This window comes from Herpailurus yagouaroundi, unplaced genomic scaffold (genome assembly GCF_014898765.1).
Source record: "Herpailurus yagouaroundi ecotype Mexico unplaced genomic scaffold, PumYag 162, whole genome shotgun sequence".
Taxonomy (NCBI): domain Eukaryota; kingdom Metazoa; phylum Chordata; class Mammalia; order Carnivora; family Felidae; genus Herpailurus; species Herpailurus yagouaroundi.
Window position 1 is genome coordinate 18,823,295 of NW_024412403.1, and position 17,827 is coordinate 18,841,121.

At 41.0% G+C, this 17,827-nt stretch overlaps 1 protein-coding gene across 7 annotated transcripts in view; it reads left to right on the top strand.

Annotated features, from left to right (window-relative positions):
* Window positions 1-17,827, top strand: part of APP (amyloid beta precursor protein) — a 275,601-nt gene that overhangs the window by 175,179 nt on the left and 82,595 nt on the right. For all 7 annotated transcript variants that reach the window (XM_040484123.1, XM_040484124.1, XM_040484121.1 and 4 more), the window contains one exon: window positions 12,068-12,201. In XM_040484123.1, coding sequence (XP_040340057.1) covers window positions 12,068-12,201 — 134 coding nt within the window. The remainder of the gene's footprint in view (window positions 1-12,067; window positions 12,202-17,827) is intronic.

A 17,827-nucleotide genomic window follows, 5' to 3' on the forward strand; every position in this document is an offset into this window, starting at 1 on the left:
CATCTGGAGGTCAAATGCAGATGGCAGGATGTAGTCGGAGGAAAAGAGCCCAAAAAGAAGGTGAGCAAGCCCATAGGACTTAGCAAGATGGGCTTGCACTTGGCTTCTCCACCAGTCTAGGCTTTATTGGAGGATCTCTCTTTTCCCCAGAGTGGTTTGTTTGATGGGTTTCTCAGTTTGAGTTGCTTCTAGCCAAATAAGAAATATGCAAGGAGATAGGAAAAGCTTCTCCGTTAAACTGATGTAACATTGCACACAAGGAGAAGATGTGTGATGGCCTACATTACACGTACAATAATTTTCCTCTTCAAAGCGGATTATGATCAGGTTAAATCTTTGTCATAAAAACCACTTCTGAGCATTGCAATTTTAAGGAATATTGATTTTTTTATTATTATTATTTTGTTCATAGAAGATAAGACTCTAAACCACAGGTAGAGAGAGAGAGATGAGGCTAAGAGCTTTCATTTTTTTCATAAACTTGTGGATTTGAGTCCTTTATAGAAAAAATCCTTTCCTGTTTGAAAAAACTATCTGGTGAGACCTGAGTTGTTTCTGGCATTATTTTGTGTCTGCCCATTTGGGTTTAGAACAACACAGAAGGTTCACATTCATTCTGCCCAGTGCAATGTTTGCTAACAGCATTGAAAGTACTATATAAATATCTATTGATTAGTTTCTGTTTCAAATGAGAGAATAATTTTTTTTCTAGTGTTCTTCCCATCAGATTGCATCTCAAAAGGCAAACAGAATGACTCTTTAATGGCATTTGATGTCACACAGAGCATCGTGCCCGTATTTAGTCAGCTGATTGCACAAAAGGGTCTGGCCAAAGAGAATGACAAATGACCCATCTTTTCCTCTTTTCTTGCAGTGAGTTGTGGCACAGACAATAAATAAACCCAAGTCTCTCAACCTTGACACTGTTGACATTTGGGGCTAGATAATTCATTCTTGCGGATGCTCTCCTGTGCATGGAGGACGTTTAGCAGTATCCCCACCCTCTACCCGCTGGCTGCCAGTAACGGCACCCCAACTGTGTGAACTGAAACGGTCTCCAGACTTTGCCAGATTACACCCTGAAGCAGGGACGGGCAAAGTCAGCCTCAGTTGAGAGCCCCTGATCTAGACTAACGGTGAGCCCACAGCTGACGGAAAGATACAACCAGACTGGTGCAAACAGTCACACTTTGCACGAACTCTGAGGGCATGTTGCTGCGTTGCCAGTCAGAAGCCTCCCATTCTCAGTTGACGTTTGTGAAAATTGAATCCGTTAGACCCGCATCCCTGCTCTCTGTATGTACAAGTTGGGGTAGAAGTCGCTGTTGCTGCCCTGACTGTAGTCTTAGTTAGAGGTCTCAGTTTTTCTACTCTGACGCGAGTGCTGCTGGGGAGGCAGAGAACAGGCCAGCGAACCCCTGCCCCACCCCCTCCTCCTCTGTGTGTTTCATCTTCGTTTCACAAAATCCCAGCATATGCTAGAGAACAGCCATCTGTCATGATGCCGCACAGCCTTGCCACACAGATGACTTGGCATCTAGGATGCTCTTCGGGATCATGGTTATGGCCTTAGGGTCTGTGCAAAGGCTGGATCTGGCCTCATGCAGGATCCAGAAAGGAAAAACATTATTTTTGTCCTCACATCAAAATGGCCAAGATACCATAGAATAGACTGATACACTGCCAGAGTGTATAAAAATAACAAGGACAAGGGTGCCTGGGTGGCTCCCTCTGCTGAGCATCTGACTCTTGGTTTTAGCTCAGGTCATGATCTCACGGTTCATGAGTTTGAGCCCCGCTTCAAGCTCTGCACTGACAGTGCAGAGCCCGTTTGGGATTCTGTCTCCCTCTCTCTCTGCCCCTTCCCTGCTCACACACGCATGTTCTCTCTAAATAAATAAATGGGATTCTCTCTCTCTCTCTCTCTCTCTCTCTCTCTCTCTCTCTCTCTGCCCTTCCCTGTTCACACACGCATGTTCTCCCTAAATAAATAAATGGGATTCTCTCTCTCTCTCTCTCTCTCTGCCCCCCTCCCTGCTCACACACGCATGTTCTCCCTAAATAAATGAATGGGATTCTGTCTCCCTCTCTCTCTGCCCCTTTCCTGCTCACACACGCATGTTCTCTCTAAATAAATAAATGGGATTCTGTCTCCCTCTCTCTCTCTGCCCCTTCCCTGCTCACACACACATGTTCTCTCTAAACAAACAAACGAACTTCAAAAAAAAAATAATGAGGACGTCAAATCAGGCCAGATCACCACCCCAAGTTCTAAAGCTGCCGCAGTGGCTCACAATTTGCAAACCACAGATAACTCACCGTGCACCCTTTGAATGGAATGTGCCTCCTTTGCCGCCGATTTGTCATATCCTGTCCTAACACCCAGGCATTCGGTGTTTGTCCAGACTTGAACCATTGTTCTTAATCACACTGTACGTGTTCTTCTGATGGCAACAAGCAAATATTAGTCCTCATTAGCACATTCTCGAATACTAATGGAACTGTGATATTTTTCTAAAACTGCCAAGCACTATTAACAACAATTAAAACCATTAAAACATCAGTGGCAGTAAAATCTATTAGATTGACACATGAGAAGCCACATCTTTGGTATTGAGAAATAACCAGAATAAAAAATGGCTTTTTCCTCCAAGCTATCAGAGGGAGAGATCCTGAGATTGACAGGAATTGATTTGCTCAGCAAACTGGCATTTAAAAAAAAAAAAAACAAAAAAAAACTCATCTACTCAGAACAGTAAAAAATGCCCACTATATATGTGTGTGTGTGTGTGTGTGTGTGTGTGTGTGTGTGTGTGTGTGTATGCTCTATTCTCCAGCTATTTCCAAAGAAGAGTAAGTAGATAGTTTAATAAAAGTTTTGGCAAAAATTTTTCCACAAAAGACCAGAGAGTCAATATTTGAGGTTTTGCAGGCCATATGTTCTCTGTTATACATACTCAACTTGGCAGTTACAGCTGTGAAAACAGCCACAGACAATAGGTAAACAAATAGATAACAACTGTGTTCCAGTAACACGTTATTTGCAAAAAAAAAAAAAAAAAAAAAAAAAAGACCAGCATGCCAACCTTTGATTTAATAAAGCCGTTAACTTCTGAGCTCAGGATGTGCTGGTGCTAAGCTGGGTATTTTGAGGGACACCAACAAAGTAAACCAAGTTCCCTGCTTCCAATAACTTGACAGTTTTATTGATGAGATGAGACCTCGGTGTGTGATAGGATTAAATAACAATATAACGTTAAAACATACAAGTGTAGAGAAAGACTGGTGTGGACGGCCTGAGGAAAATGAAATTGGTTTTATCCTTAAGACCTCCGTAGAGGTTAACAGTTTCATCTGGCTTTTACTGCTACAGTTCCTTTGAAAGTAGATAATATTGCAGATTTTGACTCTTTGAACTCATCTGTGGAGTGTTGAGTGACTGTGACAGGTAATCTCTTTATGATCCACCATTAATGAAGTTGAGAATGGCTTCGGACACATGGACAGAAAACAATAACCGGAGGTTAAGGCAGCCTAGATGCCAGTTATTACGGCTGTGGCTGCACATGTGGTTTTCAGATGCAGACTCGAGGTTGCTCTCCAATTTTGCGGTGCACTGTGATATTAATAAAAATAACGCCAGCCTTCATGCCTCCACGCTCCTTTCACAGATCGACGAAATTCCCACATCAGTACGTGTCCATAAGACATAAAAAAGAAATGTAGCTTGACTAGAGTAAACACAGCGTAGATTACATTTTTATTACCTTCTGTCGGCACGATGCAGGGTCAGCCAGCTATGATCGCACTGCCTATAAAACAAGCGTGGAGCCGGGGCGTGCCGGGGAAAGGGCCTTTGTTCCTGTCTTCGTTTTCATTTTTAGAAGAGTCTGAAACGATATTTAAGGGTCGCACAAGCTGTTTTCGCATCACAAGCGTCCCCTCTCACCTGGACCTCGCGGGTGTGATAAATATTTGAGTTTAGGATGTGTTTGGGATTTAAGTAAGTCATTTTGGAACGAGAGAAATGGACTTTTCCTTCTTTTTCTTTTCATTAAAGTCAGGGTGGCAATCTGCATGCTCTGCCTTATTTCGGGGTTAAATTTTCAGGTTCATGTTTCACCTGTATGTGAAGGACCCTTACTACCACCTCTCATAGGAAGCACTGCCATTTCTAGTCCCGCTGTTGCCAGCACTGGATCAAAGAGTATTTTCAGCGATAAAGCAGTGACTGGAATAGGTCTTTATTGACTTTCATCTTCTGTTGTCAGTGCTGTGGAGATAAATTGCCTTTCTCCTGATGAAAGGAGACTAACCAGACTTTCTTGTTAGAATCTAACACTGGTATATTGACCAAATGCCATTCACGGGCCTCTGTTTGGGGAAACATTCTGCCTTCTGGCTTGTAGGTCGTCAGAGTTGTTACTGTTTGAAGGTGGGGTCATTCCTCCTTCTACATCCTGAGCCCTTCTTGACTGTAGAACTATGTATCCCCTACGGGGCACCTGGCTGTCTCAGTCGGTTGAGCATCCACCTTCAGCTCAGGTCATGATCTCACGGTTCGTGAGTTCGAGCCCCGAGTTGGGCTCTGTGCTGACAGCTCAGAGCCTGGAGCCTGCTTCGGATTCTGTGTCTCCCTCTCTCTCTGCCCCCCTCCTGCTCACACTCGATCTCTCTCCCAAAAATAAATAAACATTAAAAAAATTTTTTTATATTATGTGTCTCCTAGAGATTGAGGAAACAAGTGAATGTCAAAATGATGGAGGCAGTTTTTCATGATGTCTGCAGTGTTTTGACTCTACATTCTTGCAGTCTTGGGTATGAAATGGAGTACATCGTAGTGATTATATAGTCAGAACGAAAATGAACTAAAAATTTAGCATCAACTTTGATTTATTAGCTGAATTTGATCATGTCCCTGATACAGAGCTTCTTCCTAATGGGCAAGGGGAGGGACTTTTACCACATCCTAAGAATAATACCAGTTTTCCCCTCGTTTGGAAGTGAGTTTCCTAAAAATTGTAACATTTTCTCAGGGGAAATGCTGCAATGGAAACGTTTCATTGGCATCGTGTCCCCAGTTATGGGGATGTATTTTGTTACAGGAACACAGGGTGCAGCACCAGGCGTCATTAATAAACTGAAAGCAGATGTGTGCCAAACTCCATCCACCAAAAAAAAAAAAAAAAAAAAAAAAAAAGGCTCCAACAGGTACCAAGAGAATTTACAATCAACGTGAAGTGAGAATATTGTGACACCCATTGGTACAAAATTATTAAAACTGAAATGAACCCACACACACACACACACACACACACATATGAAAAGAATTTCTCCCTTAGTATCTGGTTACCTGTGGTTTAGGTGATGAGAAAGAAGCAAATCTGTGATTCGTCTTATGTCTGGGAGGAGGGGTGGAGAGCCTTCCAAGAGAACGCCTCACTATCTCCTGCTGCTTTTCCAACCCACCCTCATTTTTATCTTTTACCCTTGAGAGACCTCCTTCCTCTGCCCCTTGGCAGAGACAGAATGACCTTTTTTTTTTTTTTTTTAATGTTTATTTATTTTTGAGAGAGAAGGAGACATAGAATCCATAGCAGGCTCCGGGCTCTGAGCTGTCAGCACAGAACCCGACGCGGGGCTCAAACCCACAAACCGCGAGATCATGACCTGACTGAAGTCAGCCAACCGACTGAGCCACCCAGGCACCCTTAGAGTGGCCCTTTTAAAGCATCATATCACATATTTCCCTTTCTCAAAACAAGTCCTGGGGGCGCCTGGGTGGCGCAGTCGGTTAAGCATCCGACTTCAGCCAGGTCACGATCTCGCGGTCTGTGAGTTCGAGCCCCGCATCGGGCTCTGGGCTGATGGCTCAGAGCCTGGAGCCTGTTTCCGATTCTGTGTCTCCCTCTCTCTCTGCCCCTCCCCCATTCATGCTCTGTCTCTCTCTGTCCCAAAAATAAATAAAAAACGTTGAAAAAAAAATTAAAAAAAAAAAACTCCCATTGGCTCCTCGCCATCCTTACAGAGGGTAGCAGGCCTCGCCTGATGTGACCAGTGTTTCCTCTCTGCCTCTTCGCTACTTACTGTCTCCCTTGCTTCTTCAGCTCTGGCCACACTGACCTAGCTTGTCCAGGAATTTTCCAGGCACTCTCACCTCTTAGGGCCTTTGTGCTTGTTTCTGCATCTGCCTGCTACGTTCTTGCAGCTGCTAACAGGGAGGTGGGGCTTCAATTCTTTGTCTAAACATCACCTCAATTAGACCCGGCCTGGCCACCTCCTTCCTGCTGTGGTCTCTCACCCACCGCCAGCTCCCTTCCCCTGCACCCCCTGATTGTTGCCAGCCCTGCTATAGTTTTCTTTTTTCTCCATGATAGAAATCGCATTCTAACAACGTGTCTTAATTTTGTCTTTTTTTTTTTTTCCTCCTGAAGCAGTGGTTTCTCTCTCTAGAATATGATTCCCCAAGAACAGCGGTCTCTGTTGTCTTCATTGGTTTGTCCCGTGCGTCTCACATTAGTGTGGGGTGTAATTTTTGTGAAACAGAGGGATAAAGGAATGAATGGGCACACTCGAGGCGGCACAGTCTACATCCGAGCCGCTGTCTCGGCTTTTCAGATACCTCTGACCTCCCAGAGTAGCAAACAAGCCAGGATGAGGTTCATACTGAAAGCATCAGTCATCCAGAATGCGCTGGATTTGGGGAAGCAAATTGTTCACCTTGAGGCGGTAAAGTGCTGTGAAGTAGAACTGCTTTCCTGTAGCATTTTTTTTTTTTTTATTTGGTATTCCATTCAGACACCCATTCTTAGTATGAAAAGGTGTATGTCCTACCATGGTTTATAAGGCTGTTTTGAGACACGAAGAAAATCAAGATGAAGGTCATTTCACAGTTTAGAAGCCCACGCATAGGACGGTGCCATGTGCTGCTAATGATTTGGCGGCTAGAGGTCAAAACCCAGAGCTAAAGGCGTCTAACCCTGAATTTTAAGTCCAGTTTTCCGCAAGAGAGGTTGCTTCTGCAACCAGCGAGCTTGCTTGCAGAAGGCATGAATGAGCACGACAGAGCAGGGGCCGAAGGCTAAAAGATCATCCAGCTTCACACGCCTGGCCCCAGTCTCATAACCCTACTGGGTTCTGTTGAACTTTGGTTGGAGGTCATTTGCCAGATAACATTCAGGGCAGGAACGGCTGTTTGCTAGAAAACGGGTCTGCAGATAACTTAGCAAAGCATATTTTTTGCCAATTGTCGTTCAATAACAAAAGCAAATACTTTCCAGTGCCCTGGACGTATCCATGGGATTAACCCTCTTCTGCTCTAACAGTTCACTTTATAAGCCTTTTCATGGTTTACCTAATCTTAAATTCAGACCTGTTTGTGGGTCGGGGATATGAGCTGTGTTAAACGCACAATAAATGCAATGGGGTAATTTTTGATTCTCCCCACGTATTAAATGGGGACACCTGGAAAGCACCTAGCGCAGTAGAAGCAAATGAACCTGGGCTATTATTATTTGGCCAACTTGGAAATCTGAGCCTGTGTCTCAATTTTTAAGGAGCCTCAGAGGTCTCTGGACAGGACAGACTGCTATATGTTAGCTTATAAAACCACAACAAAAGTAAATGTCCTAAGTCCAATTTGCTTCCACTTTCTTCGTTGTTGACATGACATGTTTTGGCGTGCCTGGGTGGCTCAGTCAGTTAAGCATCCAACTCTTGGTTTCATCTCAGGTCTCAGGTCGTGATTTCGCAGTTTCATGAAATCAAGCCCCACATCGGGCTCTGTGCTGACAGCATGGAGCCTGCTTGGGATTCTCTCTCTCCCTGTCTCTCTCTGCCCCTTCTCATGCTATTTCTGTCTCTCTCTCAAAAAATAAATACATAGATGCGCCTGGGTGGCTCAGTCGGTTGAACGTCCAACTTCGGCACAGGTCATCATCTCACAGTTGGTGAGTTCAAGCCCCGCGTCCGGCTCTGTGCTGACAGTTCAGAGCCTGGAGCCTGCTTCCAATTCCTGTGTCTCCCTCTCTCTCTGCCCCTCCCCTGCTCACACTCTGCGTCTCTCTCTCTCTCTCTCTCTCTCCCTCTCTCTCTCTCTCTCAAGAATAAACATTAAAAAAAGTTGTAACAATACATAAACTTAAAAAATATTTTTTAATGACCTATGTTTTAAGTGACCCGTGATATACAGCTTCCCGTTCCTTTGTGGCCTGTAACATACCCTGTCGTTCCTCGAACCACTCTTTTCCCAAAGGAAGCACGTTTTTGAAAGGGCACAGGGTTCCTGCCCCTGCCCACTGTCCTTGTTATCCTGTGGCTGGCCTACCGTGGACTTTATCACAAACCATCAGCTGTTCCTCGTGTGACCACGTCTTTAGGACATGGGAATATTAGAGAAATAGAAGCCGAGCTCTCTGTACAAACCCCTGCTTAAAAACATTCTTCCCTTCCTCCCTACCAGCTGCAGGGTAGTGATAATGAAATAGTAAATTCGTTTTCACATATCAAGATGTACCATCATTCTTCTGTCCTTGCCTGTACAGTGATCTGGTTTGCTCATTGGTATGAATACAGGAATGTTTCACTCACACTAATTGAAATGGAAGGTTAGTGTGAATGGCTACAATGTTTGATTTAAAGATTAAAAGGGAGACTGCTTCCTTTAAAGTCCTTAACTAAAGGAAATAACAAGAGCCGCTTACAAGGATTTACTCGAAGGGAAATACTGGGTTCAATGGAATAAATCAGTAATACAGTATTTGTATTTATTTCCATGTGCCTAAAAAGAAGGTTTAACACTTGAAATATTCTTAATCCTATTAAATATACCTTGCATGCTCATTTCTTTATGATTCTTTTATTCTTAATATTGCAAAGCTACATTTTAACATAGGCTATAATGCGATTATACTGACTCGGATTTTCGTGTTGATCTCCTTTTCCATAAAACAGTAGACAATATTTGCAAATCATAAGACTTGGAGAAAACCATAAAATTTGCCAACCATAAAAATTGGATGGAGAACTTCCCCTACTTATGTAGTAACTTTTATAATTCCAGTTTTCGAAGAGGATGCTGCTATGGTTCTTTTTTTTTTTTTTTTTAATGTTTGTTTATTTTTGACAGAGAGAGAGAGAGAGAGAGACAGAGCATGAGTGGGGGAGGGTCAGAGAGAGAGGGAGACACAGAATCCGAAACCTGCTCCGGGCTCTGAGCTGTCAGCACAGAGCCCGACGCGGGGCTCAAACCCACGAACCGTAAGATGGTGAGCTGAGCCGGAGTCGGACTTTCAAACGACTGAGCCACCCAGGCGCCCCAGTTATGGTTCTGACACTTAACGGATGGCTATCTCGATCAGTGAAAACAGCCTCAAACATTTATACATTTTCATGTGTTCAAAATGAAAAGTACTGTTTGCCTAATTTTGTCATTCTGCCAGATTGCACTGTGCTGAAAAGAACTTTAACTCGTTCTCGCTTGAGCCATACCAGTTTAAAGATGAAAAAATGATTAACACCATGGGAAGCAAATTTAACATGCTAAACATCACTTCCATTTCAAGTGGGGAAAATGATGAAGTAAAATATACTTGCGTATTGATTTGCTTGAATTTATGCAGAAAAATACTTGCCTTTGATTTCCTTTAAAAAAAAGATTTTAAATTGAAAATGATTTTCAGTGTTAAAAATTAAGGACTCATTTTCAATAATCTGTGGGCCTTTTATGTGGGTTATACCGAAGATCTTTTTTTTTTTATTTTTTTTAACGTTTATTTATTTTTGAGACAGAGAGAGACAGAACATGAACGGGGGAGGGTCAGAGAGAGGGGGAGACACAGAATCCGAAGCAGGTTCCAGGCTCTGAGCCATCAGCCCAGAGCCAGACGCGGGGCTTGAACTCACAGACCACGAGATTGTGACCTGAGTCGAAGTCAGACACTTAACAGACTGAGCCACCCAGGCGCCCCCCCGAAGATCTTTTAGAAAAATACCTACTGCTTTTCCCGTGGGTGGTGGTCCTGTGTGTGAAATAAAAGCTCATTTTTTCTATGGTTTGTTTACGCTCCAAGATTTGAATTACATGTGATGCCAGGGAAGAGACCGAGGACACTGACATGCAGGACCCTGGGTGCCACCCTGGGTGCAGGCTGTGTAACACACATGGGGTGGCATCTCATTTTCCCAGTGCACCTAGCATGCTGGCTGACAGATAAAGAAACGGGTACATAGATGACTCACATTACCTGCCCTGGGTCACAGCCAGTCTAAGAAACACGAGCATCAAGGTGTGCCTAATTCCAACGCTTTCCCCATTCGCTGCTGAAACACGTTCTCACTCATCTACCACACAGAAGACGGGACCAGATGCTTTTTAATATGTACGTCCTGTGCCAGTCCCAGACCTATTGACTCAGAATCCCCTGGTGGCAGCCGAAGAGGGAACACAAAGTGTTTTGAAAAATAATTGCAGGAATATGCCCCACTTCCTTCCTTCCACTTGAAAGCAGCCATCTATATAGACACCTAAACTGCTCTTTTTTTGTTGTTAATAATTCTTAAACCGTGATTAAAGGAAAAGGGGAAGAAATCTGAACAGATATTTTCTCTTTAAAATTAAGATCTTGTTTGATTATGTAATGAAAAAAGCCTTCTGGTTTTGGTTCAAATCTTGGAGCCTTTGGGTTGTGGAGATTCCAGGCGTTTTTTTCTCAAAGCATGTATAAAAGACATTTATCTCAGAAATTAGTTTCCAAATGATTTAGCCATAAATACTTCTCATTTAACTCTTTGGGATATTATATCTCAAATGTAGAAGTCAACAACTAGATAAAATCAGTGAAGAGTGGTACCTAGAACATGGGTGATATTTTAATAATCTTTTGAATAAAACACTTGAGTTGATTTGACCCAAAAACATAGTGAGAACACCGAATTTCACTGTTTTGGTTGAACATACTCTATTCTTTAAATCAAAGTCTTTATTTTTTCCTTTGTTTCTTTTTTAAATTATGTTTTAATGTTTATTTTTGAGAGAGACGGAGCACAAGCAGGGCAGGGGCAGAGAGAGAGGGAGACAGAACCCGAAGCAGGTTCTAGGCTCCGAGCTGTCAGCACAGAGCCCGACGAAGGGCTCGAACTCACGGACCGCGAGATCATGACCTGAGCCAAGTCGGACACCCAACCGACTGAGCCACCCAGCCTCCCCTCTTTTTTTTTTTTTTTAAGTATGCTCATAAATGCTCTGAATTCCCACTAATCATTGCTAATCTTTTGGAAAATTGCTTGTTAAGGCATTACAATTCACTCGGCTCATGAGTTAAAATAGTTTTGTTTTATCATACTCTTCAATTTTATGGGTATTTATGTTTCCACATAATTTAGCAGTATATGTTGCAACTCAGTAATATTGCTTATCAGTTTCAGTTGAATTCAAAGTAGAAATCACTTTCTTTCTTTGTGACAACTCTAATGAATTGGTCGGCTCTTGTCAAATTTTGCGAAGGCAGAAAGGTCCCTTTGTGATTTTGAAAATGCATTTATTGACGTTTACGGGGTTTGGGGTAGTGTTTCAAACACTCTCACCAAAAGATGGCTTTGAAATCAAGCTATCTGAAGATGCCATAGAATTTACCTTTTTACTCTATGGTGCCATTATTCTGCAATAGACTTGGAGATTTGTTCAGTTTCTGTAGGAATCCTAAGCTGTGATATTGATAACGTATCTTACTGTCAGACTACAAAAGTTAATTTTGCAAGGCATCGGGATTTGGGACAAAATGCATTAAACACCAACTGGTTTCACTCTACGCACGCTTGTTTTGCAAAGAAATGTAAATATAACGCTACACTTGCAAAATGGACTGTTTTATAGATTTTCCTTCACCCTGTCCTTGAAAGGTGTCCTGTGCTGGGAAGTGTCTCATGGTGTTCTCTTAAACAGCATTAACTTCTTGTCTGTGCTTCTCTACTAAAGTCTTTGTTTTGGAGTAAACGGAAAAAAAATGGCTTTCTTTGAAATGATTGGATACCGTTTCCCTTCTCAAACCTCCTTCTTTCTGCCTTCTAGTTCCTACAACAGCAGCCAGCACACCTGATGCCGTCGACAAATATCTTGAGACACCCGGAGATGAGAATGAACATGCCCATTTCCAGAAAGCCAAAGAGAGGCTGGAGGCCAAGCACCGCGAGAGAATGTCCCAGGTAATGTGACTTTTCCGTCCTGGAGTCTACAATAAAGGGGAAGTCTGGACTTGCCCCTGCCTCAGAGTCTCCCCAGGGACCCTATGGCTGGTGAATGCCTAGGAATGGGAGGGGTCTTTAATTTTATCCAGCTCTTTAAAGGCGTAAAGTCTTAGTTTTAAATGTCTGCTCTGAGGGTACCCGTTTGGGGTTTTTAGAATCTTCTTTGAGCATGCCACCTAGGAGAGATCAATTGACACTAAGGATAGCAGGATTTTGTAAGCACAAATTCGGTTACGTCTACAACATTCCCTCTGGTTTTATTACCCGGGTGTATGCGGACCCATAACTATGGTGTTGTCCATTAAACTCCCTTAGAATGATCTGTAGTAAAGACGAGTATTTTTTTATTAGTTGCCAAAATTATTATAACTTTGAACCTAACATGTCTTACAAAGCGAATTCATAGAACCACAGGAACGTAAAAGCAAAGTGAACCATAACGATCATATCATCTTGTTTCATCAATGATAGATAATGCAGTGTGGTTCAAGAGTGTGACTTCGCACTCTAGAAGAACGCAATATAAGTAACGCGAGAGACAGACATTTGGAACTGGAGCCTTTCTTGCTCCTGATATAGTGCTCTTTTCAGTACACTGCGGCAAACACTGGTTTTGTTTGTTTGTTTGTTCGGGTTTTTTTTTTTTTTGGCAGATTCTTTATGAAACAAATTAAAAAATAATTTGTTCAAAAACTGATTTACATATAATAATATCAATTTATGATGCCTATACCAGGTGCTAGATGTTGTATTTATTAGAGATAGATAATATTAATTTTAGCCCTTTCTCAGATTCTTCGTTCATTCATTCATTCATTCATTCATTCATTTATTCAACAAATATGTATCAGCACTTACTTGCCAATCACTGGCCAACTTGCGTCCACAATTTAGAGTGTGAATAAAACATACGAAGAGTCAGATTTAAGGAACCATAAGTGAGTAAATGAGGAAAGCTCTCAGGTTAAAGTCAACCATTCCCTTATTTGGTGTTAACATTCTGTGGTAAATATAGGAAGGTATTACTAATTCTTGTACTGTTTAGCAGAAATACTTGTAAGTTTTCATAATAGACATTAAATAGGATTCATTAATTATCTGCTGTATGTTTTCTAAGACCACAATAAGTCTTTAGTAACAGCATTAATCATGGTGTTTTGACATGTGGGGCCTTACTAGCTGTAGGGAGACCTCCCCCTCCAAGAGTTAGCCAGTTCTAGAGGTAGCAAATGACTAGCCTTTGGGCACACCTTCCATTGTCAAACCAACCACTTCAAAGCCCATATCCCCCAACTACCTTCTTCAGGCCCTTACACTCTGACCCACTATCTACCTCCTCACCCCAAGTCTAGGTACCAGACATCTAGGGAGAGCCCCTGTACCCCAGAACCTACCAAATTGTTCAAACTAGCCGAATCTAAGCCTGCTTACCCTGACTCACCCATTCCTTCTCAAGGAACCCAGACTCCTGGCTACATTTTCCCTCATGCCCTCTACCTCCTGACCCACCCTAGTGCTTCCCCGCCCTCCTCCCCTCAATGACATGGCATGTCGCCTCCTCTTGGGAACTGTGTGTGAGTAACAGTCTTTTTTCAATGGCATTTTTCTCCTGATCTGTTGACCTCAACATACTTGAATATTTAAAAAAAAAAAAACATTTTTTATTTTATTTTATTTTTTATGAAATTTATCGTCAAATTGGTTTCCATACAACACCCAGTGCTCATCCCAACCAAAAAAAAAAAAAACCCTACATTTTAAAACAGAACTGCTAATGGATCTAGAAGACACAATACAATTAGTTGGGGTTTTTTGTTTGTTTTGGTTTGTTTTGTTTTGTTTTTAAGAGGAATGACCATAACACTTGGATCCATTTTGGAATAATAACAAGTGGGGGGAGAGTTAAAATTCTTTGAATCTGGAATGTAACGTGCAATTGTAGTTGTTGGCCATGATGAAAACATAAAAGCAAGTTGAACTAGAAAGCTAGGTAGAATGGAATACTGAGGTTTCACCCGAAGGCAGTCCCTCTGAAAAACAGGACTTTTCATTAGGAAAAAACGCAGGCTGGTATATAATCACTGTTAAGAAAGCATAGGATGACTTGGAGTTGTATTTATTACCTCTGAAATAACACCTTTTAAGCTTAAATCCTGTCTCACTTTTTGCTTCTGAAGCTTTCAGAGCCTTCTTGCTAGTCTCAAAATCATTTCAGGCACAATGAAGTCCAAAAAAGAATAATAACAAAAATAAACACTGAAAGCTTGGCTTGGCTTGGCTTTTCCAGTACTGAGTGATTTATTAGTGATTTTTTTGATACATATGTCAGTTTCAGATACTCCAGATCTCTCCTAGAATAGCAACTTAATTTTATTTTAGCAAATCTATTTAACCCATGACTTAGTCCATATAAATCTTTAGAGTTTCCTCATCTCTTAGTTATTAGTTATATCTGAGATATGAGATGTTATATAAGATATATATATATATATATATATATATATTAGATGTTATATAAGATATAAGAGATGTTATGCTACAGCAGAGAGTGCATTGGTCTGCTAATTCCAGTGGTCGTAGGAAAGCGAGATGCCTGAGATTAACATTTATCTTCATAATCTGTGGTCCTGAATTCTGGGGACTGTTTGACTTTGAACTTGCCTGCCTCTTAAATCTCTATCTATGTACTAGTTGTCATTTTTTCTACATAAAATAACTAAGTCTTTGAAGATCCATAAATCCAGTGATAACTGGTAACTTTTGTTCATGCAGTGGAAAATTGCTTCATAAGACTATATGGAGGAACCTGAGACTTCTAATTGAATTTTTTTGTAATTTTTGTTACTATTTGTTTTCTTATGAAAACAGACATTTTGGAGGGTTTTTTTTTTTTGGTATTTGGTTGCTGGGGCTCGTGATAACTAAACTTATAGATTGCTGTTGAATAGGGTCTAGCAAATCTAAGATTCTGAATAGTCTATGAATGCTTTTTATTCTATATATATATATCATGTAATAATTATATATGTTACTTATTTAGTAGTTTTACTATATCATTAAAATGAAATTTTTCAAAATGAAAGTTGACATTTCTCTAAATTTATTATTTTTAAGATAAGCATCAACATCTTAGGAACAATCCTTTTCCTGTCACCAAATAAAAAGAAACTTAGCTCACCTATTGAATTTGCCTTTGTTTTATGTTATTATATAAATATTATATATTTTATATATATTTATGTATATTTATAAATATACATGTATAACATTTATATATTATTTATGTGGATATATAAACACATAATTTATATGTTATATATATATACATATATATAAAATGTATATGTAATTTTTGTATTTTTTAATGGCACATTGGGCCATGGAAGATAAAAGCACGGTCTTTAGAGCTACAATGATCTTGGTGTATATCCTTCCTTCTCCATTTTTTTTTTCCTCCGTGACCTCGAGCAGTTAGCTTAACCTGATCCATAAAATGGAGATCGCCATGACTCATCTCATGGACTGCTTAAGTCATCAGTTAAGCAAGATAGATTTTATGAAGCTCTTAATACAAGATCTGCCATGTAGCAAATGTACAGTAATGTTTGTCATTGGAGCACTGCAGTGGAAGCCGCTGTTCCAGGAGAGAGATTGAGCCTGTGGTGTGTGTTTTTCTTGCATTAAATAGGCCTAGGGTGATGGTTTGAGTGCATTGTTTTCTTTGGGAGGGTACAGGATATGGTTAAATTGCTCTGAAAGTCAAAATTCAATTTCATTTTGTAGTAGTGTTTATTTTCAATGCATCAGCCAAATCAGTCTCTTTAATTATTCCATGTATTTCCCAAGCTTAAGGTTTACAGACCAGGTTCGGAATGTACTAGGTGAGATGGCAGAAATGTAAAGGTAATACAGGAAATCAGTCTTCGCATTCCAATAAGCCCCTTGGTTTCTCTCTCAGACGAATTTTGAGATTCCTTGCCGTAAGAGTTCATGGTAGAGCACCGCCACCGTGAACATTCTCAAAGCACGAAATTGAAATATTTTTTATTGCAAGCCGTATCTCCTCCATAAAGCAGAGGTGGTCTTCGTAGCCCCCTCCGTACAGGTGCCCTTTATTAACTCTTAGAGACACCAAAGCATCTGGGACCACGTGTTCTTTTGTGTTCTGTTCTTATTCATAACAGTAGGACATTGGTTCCAATTTTGTTGTGACCTGTTTAGGTTATTTTTTACATGTTCTTCAAGTATAATAGAAAATTCACTCCGTTCTGTTTTCTCCATATTTATATATATTTCCATATTTATATATTCTCCATATTTATATATAAATATATAAATAAAAACCTACATGGTGATTTGATATGGTGTTATCTCATAGAAGTTCTCTGTCAATAGTTTTTTATTCTAAGTCTCTCTCTCTCTCTCTCTCTCTCTCTGTCTCTTTTTTTCTGATCTTGAAGGATGTCAGAAAAAAAATCAGTTCTTTAGGGACAAATACGTATAAATAACAGGCTTTGATAGTACAGATATTAGGTTCTTTTGTGCTTTGTATATCTACAAAGTATGTAAGTACATATCTGTCAACCGACCATTATTTTGCTTACTTGATCTTTCTATTCTTTATTCTACCTAGTTCCGGTATGAGTTGCACTTAAAAAAGCTCTGCCTGACAGAGTATAGTACACTGGGAAAGGAAAGGCAGCCATAGGTGGTAAGAATCTAGTTTCATTCCATTTCAACAACATGCATGCAGCTGCAGGCTTCTTGGCATTCAGGCCAATGAATGAACCTCTCTCAGCGTAACCCTGGGTGGACTTCAAGGATGAGAAGAACAGGTGTTCTTTTCCTACAGAGCAGATTAGCCTGGTTACTAAATTAGCAGTACTTGCTAAGAATACGTTTTGCTACATTCGGAACATTATAACGTGTACTCTCTTGGAATTTCTGGAGGTATATAGGGTCTTCTTTGCTGTTCATGATGGGGTTTGGCGAGCAAAGGCCCCCTTACCTACCATCAGTGGGGCGGACCTGACGATTTCTGACAATAGAATTCTTCTTTTTCTTCCTCCATTATGTACTTCTTTTGGGGAGTGTGTTCATGGCATCCGTTAAATATTCATGCCTTGGGGCGCCTGGGTGGCTCAGTCGGTTAAGCGGCCGACTTCGGCTCAGGTCATGATCTCACGGTCCGTGAGTTCGAGCCCCGCGTCGGGCTCTGTGCTGACAGCTCAGAGCCTAGAGCCTGTTTCAGATTCTGTGTCTCCCTCTCTCTGACCCTCCCCCATTCATGCTCTGTCTCTCTCTGTCTCAAAAATAAATAAACATTAAAAAAAAATTAAAAAAAAATATTCATGCCTTCCCCACTCCCCCACCCCCCACCCCATTTACTGTTTAAAAATACACAGTTGGAAATTTTGTAACTCGCTTTCACAAAAAACTAAGGCTAAAGTATTCAATTTAATGTTGGAAATCCTCGTTCAAGAAATATATATAGAGGCGTCTGGGTGGCTCAGTCGTTTAAGCATCTTAACTCTTAATCTCGGCTCAGGTCATGATTTCACAGTTCGAGAGATAGAGTCCCACG